The sequence below is a fragment of the Spodoptera frugiperda genome, chromosome 25, assembly GCF_023101765.2.
Source record: "Spodoptera frugiperda isolate SF20-4 chromosome 25, AGI-APGP_CSIRO_Sfru_2.0, whole genome shotgun sequence".
NCBI lineage: Eukaryota > Metazoa > Arthropoda > Insecta > Lepidoptera > Noctuidae > Spodoptera > Spodoptera frugiperda.
In genome coordinates, this window is record NC_064236.1 from 15,134,093 (window position 1) to 15,160,243 (window position 26,151).

At 34.9% G+C, this 26,151-nt stretch overlaps 1 protein-coding gene and 1 long non-coding RNA gene across 2 annotated transcripts in view; one reads left to right on the forward strand and one right to left on the reverse strand.

Moving 5' to 3' along the window:
• LOC126912343 (uncharacterized) overlaps positions 1–26,151 on the reverse strand; it is a 62,051-nt gene that overhangs the window by 15,637 nt on the left and 20,263 nt on the right. The window lies entirely within an intron of this gene.
• On the forward strand, positions 1,641–26,146 carry LOC118266193 (uncharacterized). Its single transcript, XM_035579591.2, has 8 exons — positions 1,641–1,812; positions 6,656–6,808; positions 7,764–7,899; positions 11,406–11,533; positions 15,206–15,331; positions 18,470–18,634; positions 22,591–22,815; positions 25,441–26,146. Exons 1-8 carry the CDS (start codon positions 1,650–1,652, stop codon positions 25,560–25,562), a joined length of 1,218 nt encoding a protein of 405 aa, XP_035435484.1. The 5' UTR covers positions 1,641–1,649; the 3' UTR covers positions 25,563–26,146.

The window sequence follows — 26,151 nt, forward strand, 5'->3', positions numbered from 1 at the left end:
AACATCATACCTTTTATTCCACAAAGACAATAGATTTGATTGACTTCGCATTACCCCAGTTATAAGTCTCATTGTTATACCAATCTAGGATCACCCTGATTGCCAAGCTGATAATAGGTGTAAGTTACAAATAAGCCAATTAAGAGGTAATTAACTCATTAGTTACTTGATAATCGTTCCTATATATATTGTAAAGAATATCAGTACTATGCACCGACTCTCAATCAAACATATCTAGCTAAAGTAAACAAAGTATTGTTCACGCGTTCCCCTTCCGATACACATCTCTTTGACCGTCAAAGGGTAGCTCAAACCATTGTTTTGTAGGCTAAAATAAAAGTATGCAGTATGGACGTCTCCCAAAAGCTGATTTTACAAAACGACTAATCATTTTGTACCCGATATTTTTTTTCTAGAAACGGATAAAGGAGTGTTGTATGGGGTAAAAAACTTCAAGATTCACAAAGGGATTTTTTGGCAACCGATCGTAAGGGTGGAATTAAAACCTAAAAGGGATTTAAGGGAAAATTCATTTTACAATTTGTATCTAGATTTTTGAGTGTGTCTGTATCAGAGTCTGTATCGTCGAACAAATAAGTATACGACGAACAATTATATTATTATTTGTCTTTAACTGTTGTGCTTCTTTTTTACATTGCAAGCGTAGTTGAAGCGTGCGAAATTTTCTGCAAATAACATCCGAACAGTTTTATTAAATGTTCGTCGAGCCGTATTTAATTTATTTCGTTAAAATTTTCGTAGTCCATTTTCAATAAATACTGTTGCAAGCGAATATTTTTGCGACGCTGCAGAATTTTATTTCTGTTTGCACTTTGTTCTCGTGGAACATTCAGAATTCGTGATGATAGTGAATATATAATTGTCTACATAAAATTGAATGCTTTGTTCCTTTAATGCATTTGGGAGCGCAATTCATGCACTCCCAAATGGATTAATGCTAAAAGTGAAGTTGAGAGGGAGGATTTGAGATGCTATTCAAAGACTTTTCCTGCCTCGGTGAGGTGAGGGGGAGTGTCAAACTCTTATTGACTACAAACCACCGCGTTCCATCTCCTGCTTTTCGAGCCGGAGCTCCGGTAACCCGCTAAGTAGTGACGTTAAATTTGTCGTTATTTAGGCAATAAATGTACTTGCCAGTTGAAGAGACACCATATATTACCATAAAAATGTCAAATAGGTACAAAACTAAACTTGCACTAGCCAATTTTCCCACCAACCCAATTTGTTACAACAACAAATTTCTCGCAGAAAAATTGAATTTGCAAATCAAAAATGACACACGTAGTACAAAATGATTCACAAACATTTCCACATTATTCCACATTCACGTGGAACTTTCATCACGGCTCATTATCACTATTAGTGGCAGTTTAACATTTAACCAAACAATATGAGAGTACTCTCAACAAAACTGCGAAGCGATTACCTAGGTAAGTAGGATCATTATATGTAACAACTGTTGGCGATCACGTTCCAGGCTGTTGATCAAAAGAAAATTATCACTGCACACTATTGTCGACATCTACGTAATGGGTGAAATTCACTATTGTTTCCTTTTCCGACCGCATTATATATAAAACGTTACATTATATCCATACCATACCTCTGTTGGTGATTACCTGGTGAAGATGAGAGGCAATTTGGTGATTATCGCGGTTTTGTATGGGTTTTGTGAAGCCAGTGAGGGGTTTTCGAAGGCTAGAGGAGTTTTCGCTAATCGACTTAAAGGGAAAGTGCAAGATGTATCGAAGGATCACCGGTTTTGGCCGCCAGGAACAAAAGAAAGCAGGTGTAAGTATGGTGGTATTGTTTGATATATTATTTTCATAGATAAGCAACCGCTATTGTCTTATGTAAATTATGCTAGCGAATCATAATAATTTGACTAAAACAGGCATGTGTACTATACTAATTGTACTTTATGAACACACATATATATTTACTAACTATTATTTAATTGTGCGAGTGTACTATGCAAAGATATATTTTCTAAAAATAAATTACCTATGACAAAACACAGTACCTACAACATCTCTAAACCATATTATTATTACTAATTAAATCTGAGCTGCAACAGAAAAATTTAATTCTAAAGCTCCTACCTTACCACTAATTACAAAAGACGCTCGTATTTTAACTAATTAATACAAAAATCTGAGTAACAATGATCACATTGAAAAATAGGTCAAGTAGCACTTAACATACAAACAATAATCCAATGAACTCCAACTATAGACTTAACAACGTCATCGCGAACGCAGCTAATTAAAAACTCAGCTCATTTTTAATTTCCTAATTCCCCAAAGAAGATTACAGATTGAGAACTTCAGATATTAAAACCAAATCTACTTAATGTTGAAAATCATAGTTATCCAGCTTAGCCTACAATGATCTAGAACAAGATATTAATTAGTTTTCACAATGGTAAAGACAAACTAGGGAGGATGTCTAGATCAACTTAAATACTAAGTTTCCTCATCCATTTTACCAGGTAGCGGAATTATGTAAGCTTCTGCTATTGACTCTTGCGAACCAAAGCGTGGATTAGCTTTTAGTTGTGTTGATTCTGTAGACAACTGCTACAGATCAGCGCCAGATTAGAGGATTGTTTGAGTTAGATATAGAATAATTTTGCTTTAAACTTATGAGTGAGTGTACTGAGTGTTTTCGCTGTTCGTTTCGTTTGTTCAGGGCTGATTTTTCAATCAATAGATATTTATTTCTTAACCGTAAAATAAAATTGTCATTAGACAGGATTTAGTATGGAGGAATTGTTAGCGGTCATTCTTTAATTTAAGTCTTTGACTGCCAATTGAAAACTGTTGAAAGCAAATCCTCCGCTAACGTCGGTCACCGGTGACTCCCGTGGCGTTCAAAGTGAATCTAAAGAAAGTGAAGATAAATAAGACCGTATAAACTGTCACAAGAAACATGCCATGATATTATTAATTCACAAGTAAACACTTGCGAGTAGGTATTCCGTCTATTGTTATTTGAAAGTACTGCTTGAAACCGGTTTCTTGCAATGTCAGAACATTGGAAACGTAAACAAAATAAAAAAGTATACGATAAACTGTATTGAGTTGTTGTGAAGTTTGAGTAGGTGTGTTAAATGTATTTGTGAACCCAATTAAGTAAAAAAAAATTGTGCATAGAAAATACAAAAATAGTTATAAAATGAATTAAGAAAGTTGCCGTCATTGGTGCTCCTTGAATTACAAGTCATTGCGCCACTGGTGTATCACGTAGACTTTGTTCTTATTTTATAAAAATCTGCTTAGTACGATTATAATTACGATTTTTATGTAATTTTAAAACTGTTCGTGTTAAGAACAGTTTTTTTCCAAAAAATACGACGTGACGTCTGTTAAGCCGTCATCCGTCGATCAATGAACAATACGCGATACTTGAAGCGACGGCTAGTCATAGTTTCCGTGTAAGGAAACCATAGCGCGATCTAACTCGATCCCAACGCCATCTAGTTACGATGTGGACAACTCCACTCCGCGAACCAGGATCGATTGATAGATCTATGGTGAAACATTCTATAACTAGCTAGCTAACTTGATTAGCTGAGTGTAAATTAGATAATAAGGTACGATGGGGTTGACGTATCCATTTGGATAAAAACCCCTTAAATAATAAAGAAAAAAAAACTAGCTAACTTACTTTTAAAAAATACGTAAGCTGTAATATTTTAAGAGATTTTGTCATTTCACACAAAGTTCACTTTGTAATGGTTAGTTAAAAAATACTAGTTTTACCATCATAATCTTTTTTATAACTACCCTGTAATATATTAGCAAATGTGATGGCTTTATAACTAAGTTACAACTGAAAATCCATAAAATTTCATTAATACTTTACCCAACACAGTATTGGCAATATAATATTGTATTATAATCAAACATACATACATAGATAGGTACATACAAAACACTTTCAAGAATATTTTAGGTACGAGTAGTATAGTTTTATTCTTACGCAAATCTTTCTAACACCGCCATCTCGCGTTTAATTTTTATCAACTATCGATTACGCCAACAAAACTTACAAAATCAATTACTTTTTGTTTTCCTTGGATGTGTAATGTATATAATACGAGTACTAGCGAGTATAATTTATCTGCGCAACGTGCTGCATCATGTTTAATCTATTTTATGTTACCACCTTTAAATGCAATGTTGTATTAACAATCTGCGTACCTACATATGTTTAATTAAATAAACTCATCAAACTCAAGAACTTACCAAAACAAGACCATTAGATAAAAAAGAAAGTCACACATAATTATAAAATCGTTTCTACAATTTAATTAAATTCCTGTTTAAAGCTCCTGAGCATTTCGCAAAAGCAAATATGGACTTGTGCAGATTTAAACTAAATTAACAAGGCGCTTTAACTTTGATTTGTAAGGCACGTTATTTTAAGAAGAGATTGGACCATCGTATTGTTACTTAGCTCCATATATACTTAACAGATGTAAAACGTGATATCTGTTGGTGTGATACTTTACTTTCCGTAAGTACTTAAGTGTAATTGTAATATATGAAGTTCCACCATGTAATAAAGTATGTTGAAAGGATAGAAATAGATCTCAAAGTAATTGAGGATTTTAGGATAGATTGGGAACTAGATTGAGGAGTTCAATAGGATTTAGAAGTATGCATGTTGGCAGTTATGTTAATGGTGTTTACTGTGTTGCTAATAGATCAGTATAATAAATGCGTGCAGGGCACTGTTGCAGCTTCCACGTTTTGTATAACCCATGTTGGCTGATGTTCACATGGCATCATGGACACACACACGGGCTAAAAATTGCGTCCCTCCTCAGCCGCCCGTGTGGAATCGTTTCAGTATCTTGAGTGCTATAGCTGATACTATTAATTAATAGTTTCGACTTACTATTAAATACTAATATTGTTCTTTATCTATTTTATAGAATTGAATTCAGTAACAAGTATTTTTTACAAATTATAACCATTCTTATCGAATGGCTGCAAAAATATGAAAATATCAGTAAGCGGTTTAGGGTACCTAACTACCTAACTACCTTCCTACCTACTTACATACTAATGGAAGACAAATTGAAAGACAGAGAGCAGTCAGCGGGTAGTCACGTTACTCATGAACGAAACGATAGCGCGATCTAACTCGATCCCAACACCATCTAGTTGTAACATCGGCAACTTTGCTCCTCCATGGTCGATACAGCGACAACCGGTTTGCCGAAAATTTTTTGGTACTAACAGTTGACTGGTGAAACCAGAATGTCGACGTTTTCAATACCGTACCTATTTAAAATAAGTATTTTACCGCCGTTACCGTTAACTGTTAACTCGGTTATTTGTTAATTGTTTCTTGAACAAAATCGTCAGTAAGGAATTGTTTAAGTAATCTTTAACTGTCTCTGAATATGACAGTCTAATTTATGTAATAGTTTAAAACGTACTTAAGCAATAGCTATGACAAGTTTTACGATCCACGTTTTCTTCAATACACCTTAGTGTATTATGTTCTAAAAGATAAGACAGATTGATATGAGAGTTTCCGTACCGTGCGTAGGCAGGAGTCAATTTATCACTGTAGCTACCTCTTCAGGGTAACTAATGTAATAACTAAAGATATGCGAGGAGTAGGCTTTACAAATCAAAATATCTTTCCCAATAAAACGAGAACTCCTTGCTGGTTTATTTAGCAGATCAGACTATAATTGACAACTTCACTTACTGACGAAAAACTTAGAAAAACAGGAAAACGTTTTAGTCAATTGTGAAATATAAACATAATATAAATTAATTTGAATCTGACGCACAAATACGAGGGGCCAGTAGTCTTACAAATAGTTTAGTTCTACGACATAGACGAATGAGTATAGTTACAAAAAAAAATCTTATAGAAGTCAATGTAAACTTAAAATCGTTTACTATTTAAATTATTCCTAAATATCACGCTATGTTACATCACAAATTATAGATAAGCGCCTCTGTGTGGTAATATTAGCTTTTCATCATTAGATATAACTGTTTCGTTAAGAACAGTTTTCAAAAATATTGGTTAGTGCTGCATCGTAGCAATGGTAGGTACTTGCAGCAATCGAAGTGCTGGCTAGTCATGATACTCATGAACGAAACGATAGCGCGATCTAACTCGATCCCAACGCCATCTAGTTGTAACATCGACAACTTTGCTCCCCTCGGTCGATAGCATTACAGCGACAACCGGTTTTCCGAAACTTTTTGGTACTAAAAGTCGACTGATGGTAAGAGTGATATTTTAATCTCACACATTTGTGCATTTTCGAAACATTTTCTAAATGTGTATAATTTAACTTAAATAATGTTATATGTTCACAGGGTACCCAAATAAGATTGATTCCAAAAGTTTTAAGGTTACAATTTGAATGGTGATTGGTGCCGAATCACGATCATCTTTTATAATTGCGAGTAACGTTGCGCAGCAGTCGATCACCTGTCCACTGCAGGTTTGCAGTGCAGTAGGTGCACAGTTGTGCAAAAGGTGCTGTTACATTTGTCCTGGACAAAGCTGCTTAGGTCTTACTAACCTGCCTGACCTTTGGTTGCTATTTGCACCATTATTTTTATTAAAATAAAGTCTAATCTCTTTCACACAGTTTTGTCACTATTCACGGTGGTGACATTCCCAAACGGCGGTTGTGCGGGCGCATCAGGAGACAACGGGACTTGTATGACTGCGCGGGAGTGCACCGCAAGAGGGGGCTCAGCTAACGGCTACTGCGCAAACGGATTTGGACTCTGTTGTATATGTAAGTGTGTTTAAAACATTATTTTAATTATTCATTTAAGTTCTCGGATGTTAGATATTGATTAACATAATATTAAGATAAGTACAATGTAATATCGAGTGTTTTTCAAAGATTTAGAAAACAGATCATTAAGCTTCTAAAAATAATAATGTTTAATATAAAAATCTTTAAAAACAATAACAAAATATAAAAGAAACTATACAAAAATGGAGTTCCTGAATACAAGTAGCCTTCGTGGGCGCGATCCGTAATAACAGCGTCAACTCGCGATTGCATATCAAAGAGGTATAATCTATCCAGCTCGAGCAATAATTCAAAAGTGGGTGTGTCCTCGATTGTGTAGGCGTGTCTCTGCCTGAAACTGAAACAAAGAGGTGTGGCTTCGTTGTCATGGCCATTGATTATATTGTATTATATTGAGATATATATTATATATATATTGAGATATAACACTTATTATTATTAATTTTTTTACTTAAGTCCTCCAATATTGGAGGACTTAAGTAAAATAACATGATGCATTATTTAGTTACGTTGTAGTCTAATAATTTATAATCAAATTATTTATAATGATTTAGTTCTACAAGTTATGGCAAAGTAAAATGGAATTTTCAATACAAGAAAATACATAACATTTCTAACACGTATAGAACAAATTTGAATTACAAAAATGAACCTTATATTAATGGCTTAAGGCCTGTCAATATTGTACCAACATAAATGCATACACATTAATAAATTTAAAAAATTAACCTTACTGTAAAGACTTACGGTCTATCTGGGTGTGTTGTGTTTAAACATATTATATATGTATAAAACACAAGAGGTTAAAAAAAACAATATTAATAATTAATTATAGATGACAACTGAAATGACGTCAGAGCCCGTTTATGGCATCAAGCGAAATTGATTCTTATCTTCTAAGTAATAAAACACAATATTTAATTACTTTCAGTTATGACGTCATGTGGCAGTTCCACATCTGAAAATGGTACATACTTCGTGAACTCGGGATATCCATCTGTGTACGATGGCACAGGTTCCTGTGAACTGACTGTCATCAAATCCCATCCTGATGTTTGTCAAATTAGGTAAGTTATTGAATTAAGAATAAGGGTGATTTTCCAACAGAGATGTGCTATAGCTACGTTGATGTGGATGCGGTTGGCTTCTTCCAATTATATTCATTGGTACACATAGCTTAGCACTGGTGGAAACGGACTCAGTTAAAGCTGTGTGCTATGGATGGCTTCCATGCTATCGATACATCGCATTCCCATACCGCGCATTTTGCGGCGACGCATTGTCATAGTACAATCTTACTCGCCCAGGTACATAGATTAGTATCAGTGGACACGGTCACATAGTTTCACAGCTTAGTTATTAATTTTAGTTATAAACCAAACTATTGCTGTACGTACCTTAACTTTATTCAGGAAAAGAGCGTATTCATTTTAAAAGGCCGGCAATGCACCTGTATCTCCTCTGGTTGCGTGTTTCAATGGCGATGCTCATCGCTTACCAGCAGGTGATCCGTCTGCTAGTTTGCCTCCTATTCCAAAAACAACTGTACAGAAACATATTTCACATTTATCGTTTTGGTAAAAATAAAATCATCAAGATTAATTAAAAAATCATACCACAAAATAATACAGTCAGTTTCTCTTGTAAACTTTAAAATTAAAAAACTACGTGTATATTGCCCCCCTAGAATATTAGCCTCCGTAGCAGACTGCATTACAAAGATGTAATAAACATTCTTCAGTAATAACTTAACTAGACTAATATTCAAATAATTTCATTTACACTTGAAAATTTACATCGACACCCTTGCAAGGAATTTTCATATTTCCATCATATTAAAATAACGTCCAGACTGCAAGGAAAATATTTTTCCTCGGGACTTAATTTTTTTGTTTCAAAAAGGCTAATGTGATAATGTAAATTTCATGTTTTATAGGCTACTTTTTCACCAGAGATGTGCTGTATAATTATGCTACGAAGATATGTCCACTGATACTAAGCTATGTAGCTGTGCGAGGAAGATGCGCAGCTCGAGTATACGATGTATCGATAGTAGGAACGCCATTCAAAGCACACATTTATAACACGCCTCTTTCCATATAAAAGACATAGTTTAGCTAAGTCCGTTTCCACCAGTGCTAAGCTATGTGTACCAATGAATATGATTGGTGGAAGCCACACACATTCACAGCAACGTAGCATAGCACGTTTTTGGTGGAAATACACCCTAAAGAACGGCTTCTTCAACGTGTTATAATATTTTTAAAGAAAATTAAAACATTTTCTTATAAATAGCACTTCTATTGTCTAGTCTAAGGACAGTTATTAAAAATTCTTCTATGTTAACGCTCTAAATAGACTTTGAAGGACAAACGTTTAAAAGTACGTTGTAATAGGAACGTACTGTATTTGGTACTAAGAAGCTAGAAAGCGTCTATCCATTAGGTACAAGTCAAGAGATTAGTGACGATACAAAGTCTTGTTGTGTTATAGAAGACAAAGGTTAGCCTTGATTTTTTTTTTTATTATTACGATTGCTTTGAGGCGTGAGAAGTGAAGCTATTTTAGTATGTGGCGTTATATGCGAATATCCAAGCCCTTGTTTATTAAAAAGAAAGAGATAGTTAATTAATTTTATTTATATATCTAAAAAAGATCTAATTCTAAATAATATGGAAGTTCATAGATATTCTTCGGTTCGTTATATTAACTACGTTAAAATATCCTAGACAATAGCTAAAAGCTACAGTAACATAAAGCATGCAACTTCATTAAGACATAAATTAAGACAGTTGAAATCAAACAAAACATTTGTCATTTGAGCAGATTTCAAATCACGCAGATTTTTTTTTTGGAACTTTAACAATGTTAAAACAAGCAGAACCTTTGACATGCCTTTTAACATAGAAAGAAGATTAAAAGATTATTTTTAAATTTATTTTCATAAAACACATTTAATCATAATGCATTCACATATTGCAAAAGTTAAATTAAGTAAAGCCTACGTAATTTTCCCGTAGCAACCGTGCTACGAAATATTCGTAGGCTACAAATACCGTGCTACGCCGCCTCTGTAGCAAAGTTCGTAGCGCGTTCGCCGTTTATAAAAGCTTCACAAACTATCGACAGAGAAGTCTTTATTTTATCTTGTTGTTTTCAGTTTCCAGGGGTTTCAGTATGGCCGGCTCTGAAAAACTAAAGCCCCCATATTTTTTACATAAAAGTTCATGTGTGGTGATGATGCCTTTGTGTGTCATGAAGCCTTTTGCCACTGTATGATGATGTAGAGGTGATTGTAATTAGAAATTGTGCTCATGACAACATTAACGTATAATTGAAAAAAAAAACAACATCCTAACTAAAAATTAACTCTATATATACCAACAGAACAGATGCAACACAGCAATAAAAAAATAACCTGTACGAATATTTATACCCTGTATAAACTCTTTCGAAATGACGTACATGAGTATTATTTGTATTGAAGCAGTAGATGAGAATACAATACAACGCAGAATATTGCAGTTACATAAGCAACGACATTATAAAAATAATATTCTTGAAATAGAATTTTCCAGGTACTGCGAGGTTGCGACCTAGTTTCTAAGCAATGTGGGACGTTCGAGATCCTTCTACTTGATGAAAAGATATAATTGCATTGGCTTCAGACTTCTTTGTAAAACCAAGTTCTATATTTGCACTTTCTTAGCTAATACACAATAGTCTATTTCAAGAAAAATATTGAGTTACAGTTTAAAAGTATGAGTTAAAAATATCCAACCCCTCTTGAGCAAGCCTTACTTACCTAATGCCCTACTTACGAGACGAGGTTTAAATTGAATGAGAATAATAGTTTTTTTTTATTGTGAACTATTTTTAAAACAATTATTATATAGTGGTTTTTTTATATAATACATATATTAAAATAGTTTGTTTTCCACGGACTCGAGTCCGTGACCGTGCCATACAATTAGTTACAGTTTCATTGTGACATTACGTTACGTTACATACAATACTTTGGCCTAACTGTATCAGCCCACCAGCACGAAGAGCAAACCGACATGCTCCAGCAGAAGGCACCCACCCACACGAGCATGACTCGTGGGCCTCGTGGCTCTCGTGACTCGTGGGCAATCGTTTCGATCAACTATTTTATAGAGAATGGAGCGACCCAATCCTCGGTGCCACCGACTGTAGAGCATTTAGGAATACATAACGTCTCTGCTCAAGTGGCAGTAAGCTGATTTCAGTAATGCCTGTGTTTTAAACTAATAGCACCTTTGGAGCAGTAATAACTTTAAACACTTAAAAGACTTGACATCCCATACATTCAAGATTTAATAAGTAACTAAGATATAAGTGCATTACATACAAATCACCATTATTAGCCAGATCATCACGAACTAATCAAAGACCTCTCACTTAAAAAAGGGTTTGACACAATCTCCACGCTTCGTAAGCAACTTCAGAGCAACTTCAACACAGCTGGGGCAGGTTTAGACATACCTCGAAGAAGCTGCATGCCATTAAGGTTGCATTAAGAACGTACTACTAACATGTCCTATATTAACAGGTTGGATTTCAACCGTTTTTCAATCGCTGGTCCAGAGCAGATGCATAACGTCTGCAACCAAGATCAGTTCATCGTGTCAGGAGGTAACCCAGTGCCGGCCATCTGTGGAAACAACCAGGGAAGTCACAGTAAGTAATTGCTATATAAACGTTATATAAACGTTAATGTACAAGCTTGAGTTTTCTTCTAAATCTGTTTAAAACATTGGGTACATTAGAAAGATTTGCTTATTTTTTTTGTGGTATAAGCCGGAAAACGAGCAGGCGGATCACGTGATGGTAAGCAATGGTTGCCGCTCATAGACACCCGAAACACCAGAGGTGCCACAAGTGCGTTGCCGGCCTCTTGGAGGTTAATAATTTAAGGGTTTTTGGAGAATCGGGGATTGGGAAGGAAAATAATTAGGCCTCGGTGACCTCAGTCACACAACGAAACACAACGCAAGAGTTGTTTCACATCTGTTTTCTGTGAGGCTGTGCTATCACTCCGCTTGAGCTGGCCCATTTGTGCCGAAGCGTGGCTTTATTTTATGTGTGCATAATTTTTTAAGAGTCAATGTGTGGTATGGTATATATGGAGTAGTAGTAGTAGGTACTAAAACAAGGAACATTCACGCAGTAACATTACCGCAATGTTCCCATTTCGCAATATAAACAACAAAATAATTAGAAATATTTTCATTAACCTTCTACTAACTGAAATGAATACGCTAATTAAGTTACAAAAACATGAAATATGGTTCCTTGTTTTCATGGTACGTGCATTTCTACAAATACTCCTATTTTGGCTTAAAATTTAATTAGAGCTAAATTAATTAACGTTTGTATTTACCTACTATATTATTCAGCTGAGTAATATTTCCTTCAGCAGCAACCTAATAAAATATGCTGACCGCACTCACTACAGTTTTAGGAAATATCCTAGTTAGAAATGCTCAGTTTATACTCAGCCACAGGTTACCGCATGCAGGCAGCAATGAGGTAAAACATCTGAAATAGCTATGCACTTTGGCTTATGTAAAAAGGGTCTATTTTTCGAAGTTGAACATGTTCTTATTTGGTAAATCTTAGTTACAATTGCAGAATTATTTTATATCATTTTAGGTTGAGAATACCAATTCGTTGTTATAGTATTTTACGAATTCGATTATATTATTCACGAATTTATGCCCGCGGTTTCGCACGCCTTAAATTCGGAGTTGTAACACTTAGGTATATTATTTACCTTTATCAAATTGTGTTGCGTAATTTTAAAGACGTAACTAAGCATATAAACGGCAGCAATCCTTTGTTTAGATACTTTGTTTTATACTATGTAGTGATAATATTAGCAATCTCACATTCACTTATACATTTCTGTTACATTTTCGAAAATATGTATAATTACATACGAATCTAGTAAAACTTTAAAACTCGCATCTCCATTCCGTATTCCTATTAAATTTTCAAGTTTTCGACGTGCAAACTCGTGTACCTGTGTACAGAATTTCTCACACTGAGGGACGAAGTTAATCTTTTAGCGCTATTTCGGTAATATGCAGGTATCACTTCAAAGACCAAGAAGTAAAGAGGATTAACAAGAAAGCGACGATGCAAAATGAAAAGTAGCTCGGTATGGGGGTAAAATGTTTCACTACATTTAAAACTGAAGCTAGAAAACCGAGCTACTTTTCATTTAAAACCGAATTTCTACGACGCAACGTGTTTTCTGTGAGACATAAATGCACACATCGTAGGTAGTGTCTTAATCGTGTTCTCTCTCAAACAAGTATCGCATTACGGAATCTAGGAATGCAATAATACGATGGAACTGCTTTCAAAGGGAACGTAAACCTATTCAACGTGGAGCCTTTGACGAAACCAAGTTGTCTTTCCAAGAACGACTGCACAACCTGACAGTCAACTCAGTTGATATTATATTCAGTACACAGCGGTACATTTAACCCTGAATATGTATTCATTTCAAATGACGCAAGGTGGGGTTATAATTCTTGGAGTCACTTTGTGGCGCAGCTTAAACTAAGCGACGCTAACTAAGCTATTGAATGGTGTACCACTAATGAGATTACCCTAGAATTAGCGTAGTACTAAACACTTAGAATATGAATACATAATATATTCTAGGTGTTTCCGTCACGTCGATATTTCTGTTTAAAGACTTAGTAAACAGTCGCGAGCTACACTTCGCTGATCGAAAATGGCGTGCAGAAAATCTTGTTCATTCAATTTGTGGTAACTCAGGTACTCAGATTTTCTCCGATAAGTTTCCGCTTAAGAGGAAATTCTGTTGAAAATAAAAATAAAAATAAACGAAAAAATATTGCAAACGCCGGCAGAAACTGGCTGCAGGCGCGCCTACGTTCGCCCTTTCCTTTTACGGTACACGCTGAAGTCCTGAAGTCATGCAGGCAGCAATGAGGTAAAACATCTGAAATAGCTGTGCACTTTGGCTTATGTTAATAGGGTCTAGTTTTCAAAGGTGGATATGATCTTATTTGATAAATCTTAGTTACAAAATTGCAGAATTATTTTCGTATCATTTGAGGTTTAGAACGGCTTTGCACGCGTTAAATTCGGAGTTATAATGCATATATACTGTTAACCTTCATCAAATTGTGTTGCGAAATTTTAAAGACGTAACTAAGCATACAGATTGCACCAAGTCTTTGTTTAGATACTTTGTAGTAATCTGTGTAGCAATATCATATTCACTTATATATTTTTAATTAATTACATACGAGTGTAGTAAAACTTTAAAACTCGCATTTCCATTCCGTATTCCTATTCAATTTTCAAGTTTTCGGCGGCAAACTCCTGTTTCTGTGTACAGAATTTCTCACACTGAGGGACGAAGTTAATCTTTTAGCGCTATTTCGGTAATATGCAGGTATCACTTCAAAGACCAAGAAGTAAAGAGGATTAACAAGAAAGCGACGATGCAAAATGAAAAGTAGCTCGACATGAAGGTAAAATGTTTCACTACATTTAAAACTGAAGCTGGAAAACCGAGCTACTTTTCATTTAAAACCGAATTTCTACGACGCAACGTGTTTTCTGTGAGACATAAATGCACACGTCGTGGGTGGTGTCTTAATCGTGTTCTCTCTCAAACAAGTATCGCATTACGGAATCTGGGAATGCAATAATACGATGGAACTGCTTTCAAAGGGAACGTAAACCTATTCAACGTGGAGCCTTTGACGAAACCAAGTTGTCTTTCCTCGAACGACTGCATAACCTCACAGTCAACTCAGTTGATATTATATTCAGTACACTGTGGTACATTAAACCCTGAATATGTATTAATTTCAAATGAAGCAAGGTGGGGTTATAATTCTTGGAGTCACGTTGTGGCGCAGCTTAAACTTAGCTAAGCTAACTAAGCTATTGAATGGTGTGCCGCTAATGAGATTACCCTAGAATTAGCGTAGTACTAAACACTTAGAATATGGATACATATATTCTAGGTATTTCCGTCACGTCGATATTTCTGTTTAAACACTAAGTAAACAGACGCGAACTTCGCTGAACGAAAATGGCGTGCAGAAAATCTAGTTTATTCAATTTGTGGGAACTCAGGTACTCAGATTTTCTCCGATAAGTTTCCGCTTAAGAGGAAATTCTGTTGAAAATAAAAATAAAAATAAACTAAAAAATATTCCAAACGCCGACAGAAACTGGCTGCAGGCGCGCCTACGTTCGCCATTTCCTTTTACGGTACACGCTGAAATCCTATTAGATTAAAGTTTTAATAGGATTTTAAATTGTAAATGCTTTTCTCACTTTTATTTTTTCTTTTAGTGTACATTGACGCTGGGATCGGGATGACAAACCCAGTGAAGCTGACATTTGTTACAAGTGGACCGACGTTCGAGAGACTTTGGAAGGTTAAAGTGACTCAGATACCCTGCAGCACCATATACAAAGGTAAATAAATTAAACCACATTATTTACAAAAGAAGTTTCTCCGTCCATTAAAATATATATTTTCAAACTATCAAAATTAATAATAGAATAATTATCTTCCATATAGCATCGAAACTCCTCATTTAGAAATAACTGAACTTTCTGCTTTCGCTTTAAAATTTCATGCCGAACAGCGTTAGGAATCCATTTTAATATTTTATTTACCAGCCACAATGCAAGAATGTGAAACAGCGTATACCCAGATGATCCTTGTTAAATCTCCTGATATCTAAGAAGCCAGACAAATTCAGACCTAATCCAATCCAAAACTTGTGAACATTGCATGGAAGCCCACGTTTTGTTAGAAACTTCTTTCATTCATCTTTTGTTTCACCGTCTTGTTTATATGGATGGATCTGCATTTGTACTGAAACTTATTTACTGGTACCGTACTTCGAAGCAAAATTCAATACAGCATCTCTTTACATTTTGTTTTAAAGTTTTCTTCTGATAGGAAAAAGTCGTTTGTTTTAATTTTAGACGCAGGTAAGGTAACTTTGTGTGTCTCGTAACAAGGTAGGTCCTTTGTAGCTTTCCCCACATTGAGTTTTCTCGTACCTAAGACTTATTTACTACAAATATCCAACCAAGTATTACAACATGCATATTTGTTACAAACTTTGGTTCTAAAATCTTACCTACATATTGCGTAACGTGCATAATTGGAGGCAAGTTATGTTATTATGCATGCATAGTTTAGACGAGGCATCTCAAATATCAAGTCACAACGTAAACTGAATAGTTTCCCACTCTATCGTGTGATCGGCATGTAACTTGCAAAACATTCCTTGTTTAAAGTTTCTATCATTATACGAGGTTTAGTCAATACTTCGAATAAGTGCAGGGGAGACCCGGGCTATTTGCCTCACAGGTTGCATGTGAGAGATGCAGCGTACATAGAAACTAACTATTAAAATAATTACTAATGACGGCACGAGTCCTAAATCACACAAGTGAAGTTTGGCCGCCATTAAACATGAATAACAATTCTCAACGTACAACTATTGCCCGCCAGCCCTGATTACTTCACCAGGTCAGAGGGAGTGATGATGTCCAGTTCTTTAAACAAAAGTCAGAAAATACGACTTAACATACAGAATACGAAAATGATTGAAGAAAAAAAAATGCGACACAAAGACAGGTGATAACTTCGCGATTCTTCACCTATAAAGAGATCGCGACAAATTTCTACTGAAATAACATAATTTTAAATAAGACAATCACTGACCCCAGTCTCCCTTATTTAGAGTATACCTACATGGCATATTCCAAATCTTCTTTTCTATCCAATGATACTTGCAAAACTATATTCCATTTCAAATGTTGAATGTGAAATAAGATGTTGTGTAATATAATATCTGTCTTCTTCCTGACCTTTCCCGACTACTTTAAAGCCGGGTCGAGTTCTAACCATATTTAGTTAACTGTCAGTTTACAAAGAACGGCTGCCATTTACCCGTCACAGCCGTCCAGGGATGATTACCATATTTTTGCTGGAACTCATTTTAGCGTATTTATTTTTCATAGTTTTTGAATAGCTTTAACGATTTCGTCGATGTAGCTACATCATTACCTATGTTATAAATTCAAAAGCGTATGTCTTCTTTTCCTGTCAGAATGGAATAATTTATGCTATGGTTTTTACGTAAGATATAGTTAACGGACTAGAGAGCGATATGTCTACATACAGAATTTTTTATTGCTTAATAACTTTTTTGCAACTATCATAATTTAACTTGTAAACTTGAAACGTCTAAGTACTGTGCACACCTGTAAGTGACAAGTTGACCCTGGATAATAAGGTCTGTTAAAACAATGTTTTAAAAGGATGAAATTGTGAATGAGTCGTTGGAGTGCCATAAGAATAAATAAATAAATATTTGTACATGTAGGATAAATAATTTTTCTTAGAATTTGTGACGGGTAAAGTACAAGTGAAACGTAAGTATGCTAGCATAAGAGATCTAAGTTAATATCAAACAAAGCCCGTCAACAAAATCAAAGATGTTATTTTCTTCGCTGAAAGCATTACGGACGATTGGATTGCAATAACAAATAATCGTGCAGTGTTTACAGTTAATAAAGTTGAACCATTTGATCAGCTACCACAAACTGTTTCTAGTATTTCATCTATTATATTTATTACTTTGTGACTTATTAAAGTAGCCTAAGTTACTCCTTAGTACATTAGCTACCTGACAATAATATTCCCGTCAAAATCAATCCAGCCATTTAAGGGATTAGTCAGAACAAACAGACAGACAGACAAACAAAAATTGTAAAACCAATTATTCTGATGTATGTATCGTACGTATATTGATATGCATGTTGTACAAAATGGTTACTTCAATATTACAAAATGTTTGTAATATTGAAATAGGATGGGAGGGTCCGCATTTCATTTATTACTCTAGATAGCGCAAAGTATGAAAGAACTGTAATTAAAATATATTCCGATACGTAAATAAAAACGCTTTTATATCCAACTCCAGCTATCAGAAAAATATGTGCACAGTTCGTTAAAAATAATACCATGGGATGGACAAAATGCACAGAAAATGTCCATTGTTGAGCTGCATGAATGAAAACTAAATATTAGTTCAGGCTTTATTAAAATGGGTTGGTGACTGCCGCTTTGATTTAGTGAAAATGAATGCTATTCAATAAAAAAGGTTTGTTTCCCATGGCTCCAACAAAACTATCGAGATTCTCAGGTTTTGAATTATTAGCAATGGATTTTAAAACTGGTTCCGTATTGCGCCAAAATTCTCATGTATTATGTAATTTATGGTATAAGCCGGTAAACGACCAGACGGATCACCTGATGGTAAGCAATCGCCACGGCCCATAGACACCCGAAGCACCAGAGGCGTTATAAGTACGTTGCCAGCCTTTTGGGATTTAGAAATTTAGGGGTTGTTGGGAAATCGGGAATTGGGAAGATTGGGAAGGGGTTAATTGGGCCTCTTTACAATTTATAATATTACTTAACTGCAAAATCTCTAAATCAAAATATTAAATCTCTTGCCCTCGATGTTTCCCAATTTGAATAATAAATAAACATGATAACATACTAAAATAAGAATATGTTTTGAACAGCTGACGAAGGGTGCTTGCAGTACTACACGGGAGTATCAGGACAGCTCCGGTCCTTCAACTACGATCCTGTATCTGGCCTGCAGCTCAGTAACCAAGACTATGGGATCTGCGTGAGGATGGAGAGGAATTTCTGTGGAATCCAGTACACTGCGTGCCCTGACACAGGTAACAAATTCAACGAAGTACTAAACTTCATACGCGACGTCGTATCATAAGCATATTTATACATTGAAGTGTAGTAATTTATGTTGATATTCGTGTTTGTATTTGTTAGAACATAAAGCAACATAATATAGCAAAGTAATAACATGAAAAAACGATTTTTAAGTATTCCAGGTACCCGAACTTATTTCTTTTGTGAATTTATAAAAATGTAACAATAGTTAATATGTAATACTAAATATGACTAGATCCTATTATATAAAGATGGAGGCTAAAAAGTACAGAGATGGTAAATCGATATACCAAAATAATATATGTAACAATTCAGATCTTGCGTTTATATTGAATAAACTGGAAATCAGATAACAAATGTGTGTAACAATCAATTCATCTTTGTTACATCACCTATACAACCTCACCAACGGAAGGTGGATCCACAAAAAGGACATAAGTAAAAATCATTAACTAATAATAGTATTGATTTGTTATCAGTTAAAAGAGGTCAAGGATGTAACATTAACACACGTAAGGGCATGTCTACATCGACACGTCACAACGTCATCAACGTGGAACGGTGCGGTAACGTGACACGTTACGTTAACGTGACGTGCAAGTTTTCGTTAACGTAACGTAAAAATTAACGTCACGAAGCAGAAACGTTACACGTCGCCATGCCTTGTAAAATTCTGGTACATTCCTCACTAACATGCGTCAGTCTCGACCAGACCGCACATTGTTCACATACTACAGTATTCTGCTTCCGCTATTGTTAAAAACACATTGACATTGAAGCATTAACTGAGCGAGAGCATCAAGTTACGTCGGCTTACGACGACGTGACGCGACGTTCCACGGCGACGTTGCCGTGTCTTGCAGTAGAACGACGCGGCAACGTATCGTGTCACGTTACCGCACCGTTCCACGTTGACGACGTCGTGACATGGAGTTGTGGACACGCCCTAATAGGCATGAACAGTATCAACCTCATTGGATTACAAAATAAAAATCTGTTATAATGGAGATTTCCTTTAGTTTTTATTTAGATATGTAGTTCGAAAACTGATTCGCTATGTTAATATTTCTAGTTAAGTTCAACTGCAGTTAATTGTTTTGTTATTTTTTTTATGTTATAGCCGGTAAACGAACAGTCTGATCACTTGATGGTAAGCTGTCGTCACCGCCCATGGACACTCGAAATACCAGAGGGTTAACAAGTACATTGCCGGCCTTATGAAGGTTAGGAATTTAAATTCCTAACCTGCCTTATGGAGGTTAGGAATTGGGAAGACAGAGAAGGGGGTAATTGAGCCTCCTGTAACCTTACTTACGCAAGGAAACACAATGCTAGCGTTGTTTCACGTCAGTTTTCGGTTTTCTATGAGGCGGTGGTATCACTCCGGATGAGCTGCACTTGTAACGCCTCTAGTATTTCGGGTGATCCATCTGCTCGTTTACCAGCTTATACTATAACAAAAAAGTAAGGGTGGTGATATTGCGACAAAGCTCATTTGTTCCTCGATGAGGTCGATAATGCTGTATCAACTTTGTAAACACTATTCAGACCGTGGTTACTCGCGTGATACAATCAAATAGCCATTTACACTTTCTACCAACAAAGGTTGTGATCATTAAGTGTCAAAATAACAATAGATGCCGATGTCGTACAACAGATGTTATCAAATAAACAACAATTTATTAATTCCTGTTTTGTATGAGCCTAAAATTATTTGTTTACAACTTCGCCTGCGTTTCCGTGGCTTAAACAGTTCTATCACCCAAGTCAGCTGTATACTAAACATCAGAATCGTTAATTGACAAACACCCAAACAAACAAACTTTCACATTATTGTGATAATATCTCCGAATTATTTAGTTTAGACCTATCTATTACTTTCGATTTTAATTATAGTTCAATCAATCACAAGGTACTAATCTGGTAATTCTCTGGACCTACTCAAGATAAGTTTTACAAATGTAGTAAACTACGAGTAGTTCAGCTACTGTTAAAAACGAAGAGCCCAAAGTAACTTAATTTAAGTACTCGTGTATGATAACTTAATCAACGATAACCTCTTAAACGTAAGACCAATAACAATACAACAAAAGCATATAAAGTATCTTGGAAACTAATTAATCACGCAATATTGGTATTTATTGTAATATCGATAAGAGTTACAAACAAAAATAATCCATCTTCCATCGATATTACCATGCCCGTGGTCAGATGATGGTAGGTTTCATTAATTGTATTGACCGAACAGATATCTTAATCGTTCTTATTGAACAGTCGGCACGTTTGCTCCTTTTAGTGTTGTTACATTGAGATACTGTTTATGTAACTAAGAGGATCGAAATGTATGAAAATCCTACTAATATTATAAATACGAAAGTTTGTATGTTTGTTACTCCTTCACGTCAAAACGACTGAAGGGATCGAGATGAAATTCTGAAATAACACAGGCCACTTTTTAATTCCCGGGAATGAGAAACCGACTGCTAGCAGAAGCTAGTAATATATAATATATAATATCTACATACATGTCTTTATTATGGATGATATATTGCACATGTATTGGTATTTATGTCGAAAAGGTTTTTAACAGAAAGCGTAGTAAATGTCGTTATTTTATCTCAAGTACAAATAACATTAAAATTGTATATTTCATTGAAATTCTTTTTGATTACGGAAAATTTCTCCTTTTGACGTCAATGCAAGTTATCACAATAATTATTTGCAGTACCAATAAGATAGTTTGAAAAGCATGAAGCATAAACAAACTAATCAAGTCGAAGTAGAAAATTACCTGGAATCCAAAGGATCTGGAACTAGTTTTCAAATTGCTAGAAAATTGTTTAAGTACAAATCCAATTTTCCTGCAATTCATCTCAATGTTTTCTTTCTGAAGCCAATAACAAATTACATTTTACTAAAGACAAATGCACACTGCGTTTTTGAGAACGCAATTTCAAAATGTGAAAATAATATTTACCCGACTGCGCCAGAAGGAGGGTTATGTTTTTCGAGAGTATGTATGTATGTATGTATGTATGTATGTATGTATGTATAATTGTTTGGCACGCTCTGCAGCCTAAACGGCTTGATGGATTTTGACTTGAGAGGTGTCGTTAGATTCGTATTTACTGTGAGAGTGACACTGGATATATCAAAATGTTTAAAAAAACAAAATGGCGGATTTTTGGCGCCAAATTCGAATATTGCTCACACTCTAGCCTAAACGGCTTGATGGATTTTGACTTGAGAGGTGTCGTTAGATTCGTATTTACTGTGAGAGTGACACTGGATATATCAAAATAATAAAAAAAACAAAATGGCGGATTTTTGGCGCCAAATTCGAATATTTCTCACTCTCTAGCCTAAACGACTCGATGGATTTCCGCTTGATAGGGGTCGTTTGATTCGTATTTACTGTGAGAGTGACACTAGATAAAATATAATAAATAATAAAACTAAAAGAAAATAAAATAAAAAAAAGGTAATTTAAAAAACTAAAAAACCCGACTGCGTGTCTTTATAACATGAAAATAAAAAAACCCTAAAACAAGAATACAAGAAAAATTTAAGCAGTCGGGACCCATTCTAGAAAGCCAGCCGTATGTCACTAAGTCTTCAAAATATTTAGAATGGGTCCCGACTGCTTAAATTTTTCTTGTATTCTTGTTTTAGGGTTTTTTTATTTTCATGTTATAAAGACACGCAGTCGGGTTTTTTAGTTTTTTAAATTATTGCAAGACTTAAAAATCAGACTTAGAACTCCTACACAAAAATTACTTTTGCGGGCACTCGATTGTCAAGTCATCGCAAATCTGCACAGATTCAAACGTTTAAATTAATAAACGTTTGATTAATTTATTTTCCTCATCGGCCTTTAACAGCCTTTCAATCTCAACATTCTACTGCTAATTCCCTTTTATACTTTCTTCTTCTATTTTCTTTACAGTAAACAATCGTTCCCGATCCTTCACGCTAAGTGGAAATAGTAATACTCCAGTTAACGCCATGATTGGATCAGGAGCTGGCCCCAACAATTGCGCCAATGATTGGCTGTTGGTGCCATGTGGCACAAACGTTGGCCGGATTCAACCAGCTCAAGCTCTGTGTACGGATAGAATTTGCGGCGGCACCTTCTCAGCTGAACTGTCGATGCAACCTTCAACAGTATTGAGTGAGTTCATTTTAATTATTTATTTAGCTGTAGGGTAACAATTATTAAAATCGAGCACAATATCGATCACCGAAGATACGACTTTTCTAGAAAAAGACGAAAGAAGACCAAAATACAAAAGAAAGACCAGTTTTGAACACTTTCTTAATGAATTAATCCCAAAGTTTTGGAGCACTTATAATAAAAACCTGAGTTTGAACACCGTAAACTCTGCAAGGGTTCTCGTGCATTTTTCCGCATGTTAGTAAGACAAATTAGGATTCAGTGTGTATCTACCTTAACATCCTAGCTTCACAGTAGGATTTACCTTGCAATCAGTTGTCTATTCACTCATTGAATGCAATACAAAACAAACTTGATTAATCCTCAATTCAAGGAATTCAAAAGCTCATCTTCATTTTTGATCTAGAAAATTCATGGAAAATCTGTGCAATTATTTTAAAAAGACAACATTACTTGATTATTTTATCCGTTGAATATACATTAAAATTACAGGACCAATTTCAAAAATTCTTTTGCCATAGGAATTTTTAATTTTATCGCGATAAGTTTTCAAACTAGCGCTTTAGGGACCTACTCGTGTAAAATTTTCATAAGAAGGTATTTTTTTAGTAGTCCATTTAAAGTTTTAAGACATCCGCTTCTCATGCACGAGCGTGCGCCTTCGAAACCTACCAACTGCAAGTACCAATGTAAATTTTTCCGAGTTACATATACTCTCTAAACTTATGTAGACACCACAGACAAACGGTGAAGGAAAACATTGTGAGAAAAACTGAGCTTACAATTTCTAATTTCTAATTAATTATAAGTTTAAAATTCCAACCTGCATTAATGCTCAAACCGTCTCCGCGTGAGAGGCCGCGAGGCCTTTAGTCAGCAGTGGCTACGTATAGGCTGTTGATGAAAGTTATAAAACTATCCTTAAGCTAAGCTTGCTTCCACAACCACTTAAAACAATTAGCGTCTAAATTTGATTTAGGTACAGAAAGCTTACTGAAACGGCTTGCAATGGTAAAAGGTGGCTGGGACAGAAATAAAATAAATTATACCTAATGACTTCTTTCAGTGAAAATGTACCTTTAAGACTTTACTTTTTTTTTGTAAGACTTTACTTTTTTTTTGTAAGACTTTACTTAGCTCTTTGTTTACGAGAAAATGAGGTTCAAAGAAGGATGAAAAATGTAATTGAATTGTTCGTATTTTTTTATTAAAATTACAGGAACTCAGTTTGTATCTAATTGTCTATATTTCTGCAATCTGGCTTAGTACAGAAAATATAAACATTGACTTAAATAAAAACTAATCTTCGCTGTTATGTTTTTTCAAATTGCAATGTTAAATCAATTTAAATTAAAATGTTTTCATAAACAAGCTTTTATGCGGAATACTATTTATGGTGTACAAAATTTCGGGTCAATCACTTGAAGATATCTGCTTCAAAGTTCAATCCCAAGATTCCACATCACACAAATATGTTTATACATACATTGCGAGTTCAATAAAAACTTGTAAAATCACATTTAACAACCGATTATACATATGTATAAGAAACCCAACAAAAGTATAATATACCTACTATTTCTATTTTAATTACGTACACCTTAGACGTACGTATTTTCCACTAAATCTTTTTCTTAGTACATAGATTGCTACTAAAAGAGCAATTTTTCACGGTCAATCCAATATTACTTGACTTTAAACTGAGTTTAAGACATGTATTGGCAATAAAACATTCTTAATAGATTGGTGACTGATGAAGGACTTGCTACATCCTTCCAGGTTTTCTTCTGATTTTCTTTCTCGATCTTTTAGGAGATTTATTACCACTTTCACCCACCCCTCCTAAACCAACCCTTAACTAAGTATTACTTAGCGTTAGAGATGATTTAAACTAACCTCCGACTTGTACGGTGATAACCAAAAAGTCACTGTCTTACATTAAGAATTCCTTAGAATTTAAGCGAGTTGGTGGTAACGAACATAGCAGTTCTGAAATAAACCCTTCGCGGCTGCGGCTTTGCGGTTTCAAGCACTATTATTATGCCCGCACTAACGTGAACATCCTAGATTACCTTTATTGTTAGACTTATGGTAGTCGTCACTGTCAGTGTTTTGTATACGAATTGTTGTGTATCTTTACTCCAGAGGCGGTGGGTGTATTAGAAGAATTAAAAAAAATGTATCTATGAACTCCACGTATGTCCAAAAATGTTAAACCAGATTTTTCTCCTTTCACCGATTTCGTATGTTTATTTGTATGTAACAAAGATACACTGCCATTCAACATGGTAAATGTTGCCAGTCTACTTGGGCATAGAGACATGATTCACGATTTATGTATGAGGATTAGTTAGTAAAAATTTTTTCGACGCTCTAGTTTTTATTTACTCTCGCAAACTCGCCTAAGGCCCTCTGCCTCGCCCAAGGCGGGAGAAGTCATTGGATGATTTTCCCCCACTCAAAAAAAAAATAGTTTTTAGATTTCTTTTCAATTATATTCTGTTGATTAGGTATTTTTATTCTAAATATTTTAGTCGTAGTTATTTGCACGCAAGTTATTAACATACACTTACATTAAACATTCTCATTTATAGTATTAGTAAGATATATTTTTATTCACAGGTACTGTAAAACCTTTCCGACTATGGTTTCACACGGACAACGTGGAAGCACCGGTGGATGTCGGCAACCGAGGCTTCTGCCTCAACTATGTGCAGCAACCTTGCACTAATAACTTAGTTTAGAATCTACTTATTACAGCTTCAGTAGTAGAAAAGTACTGATAGTTATTATATTAAATAGAAGTAAGTTGTCATTAACCGGAGGACATATACGATTAAACAAAGACCTGTATTAGAAGACGGTTTAAAAATAGTTTAACATACATAACGACTTAAACTTTTGAACAAAAGTTTTTACATTACAAATATTCACCTCTGCTTACCCCTTCGATCATCAAGTTGTTTTAAAGTAACCTATTAAAGAAACTATTTCAATTATTTACGAGATGCTTGATCGATGTAAGTGTGTCCTACAATTAGTAATAAGTAAACCATTTGAAAAGTAAGTACAAAACACCTTTATTACAACAAACGCAAATAAATAAAAAACCTACACGTATGAGAAATATAAAGTACATCTAATAATAATCGGAAACGGGATATGAAATTTTACAGTTCACATATCTTAGAATTGAATCCTAGACGTAAGATATCGTCTATTTCTGCAAAATGCGCTGAAGTGTAAAAATAATTAGCTCCTTTCTACTTTGAGCGCACTAATAATGTTTGCCGTGACATTTTTAAACTTAGATTTATATTGTGTGACAAGAAA

Coding starts and splice junctions, on each gene's coding strand:
- LOC118266193 (XM_035579591.2), top strand. CDS start 1,650: ATGAGAGGCAATTTGGTGATTATCGCGGTTTTGTATGGGTTTTGTGAA. Junction 7,900..11,405: donor CCTGATGTTTGTCAAATTAG/GTAAGTTATTGA, acceptor CTATATTAACAG/GTTGGATTTCAACCGTTTTT. Junction 15,332..18,469: donor CTGCAGCACCATATACAAAG/GTAAATAAATTA, acceptor TGTTTTGAACAG/CTGACGAAGGGTGCTTGCAG.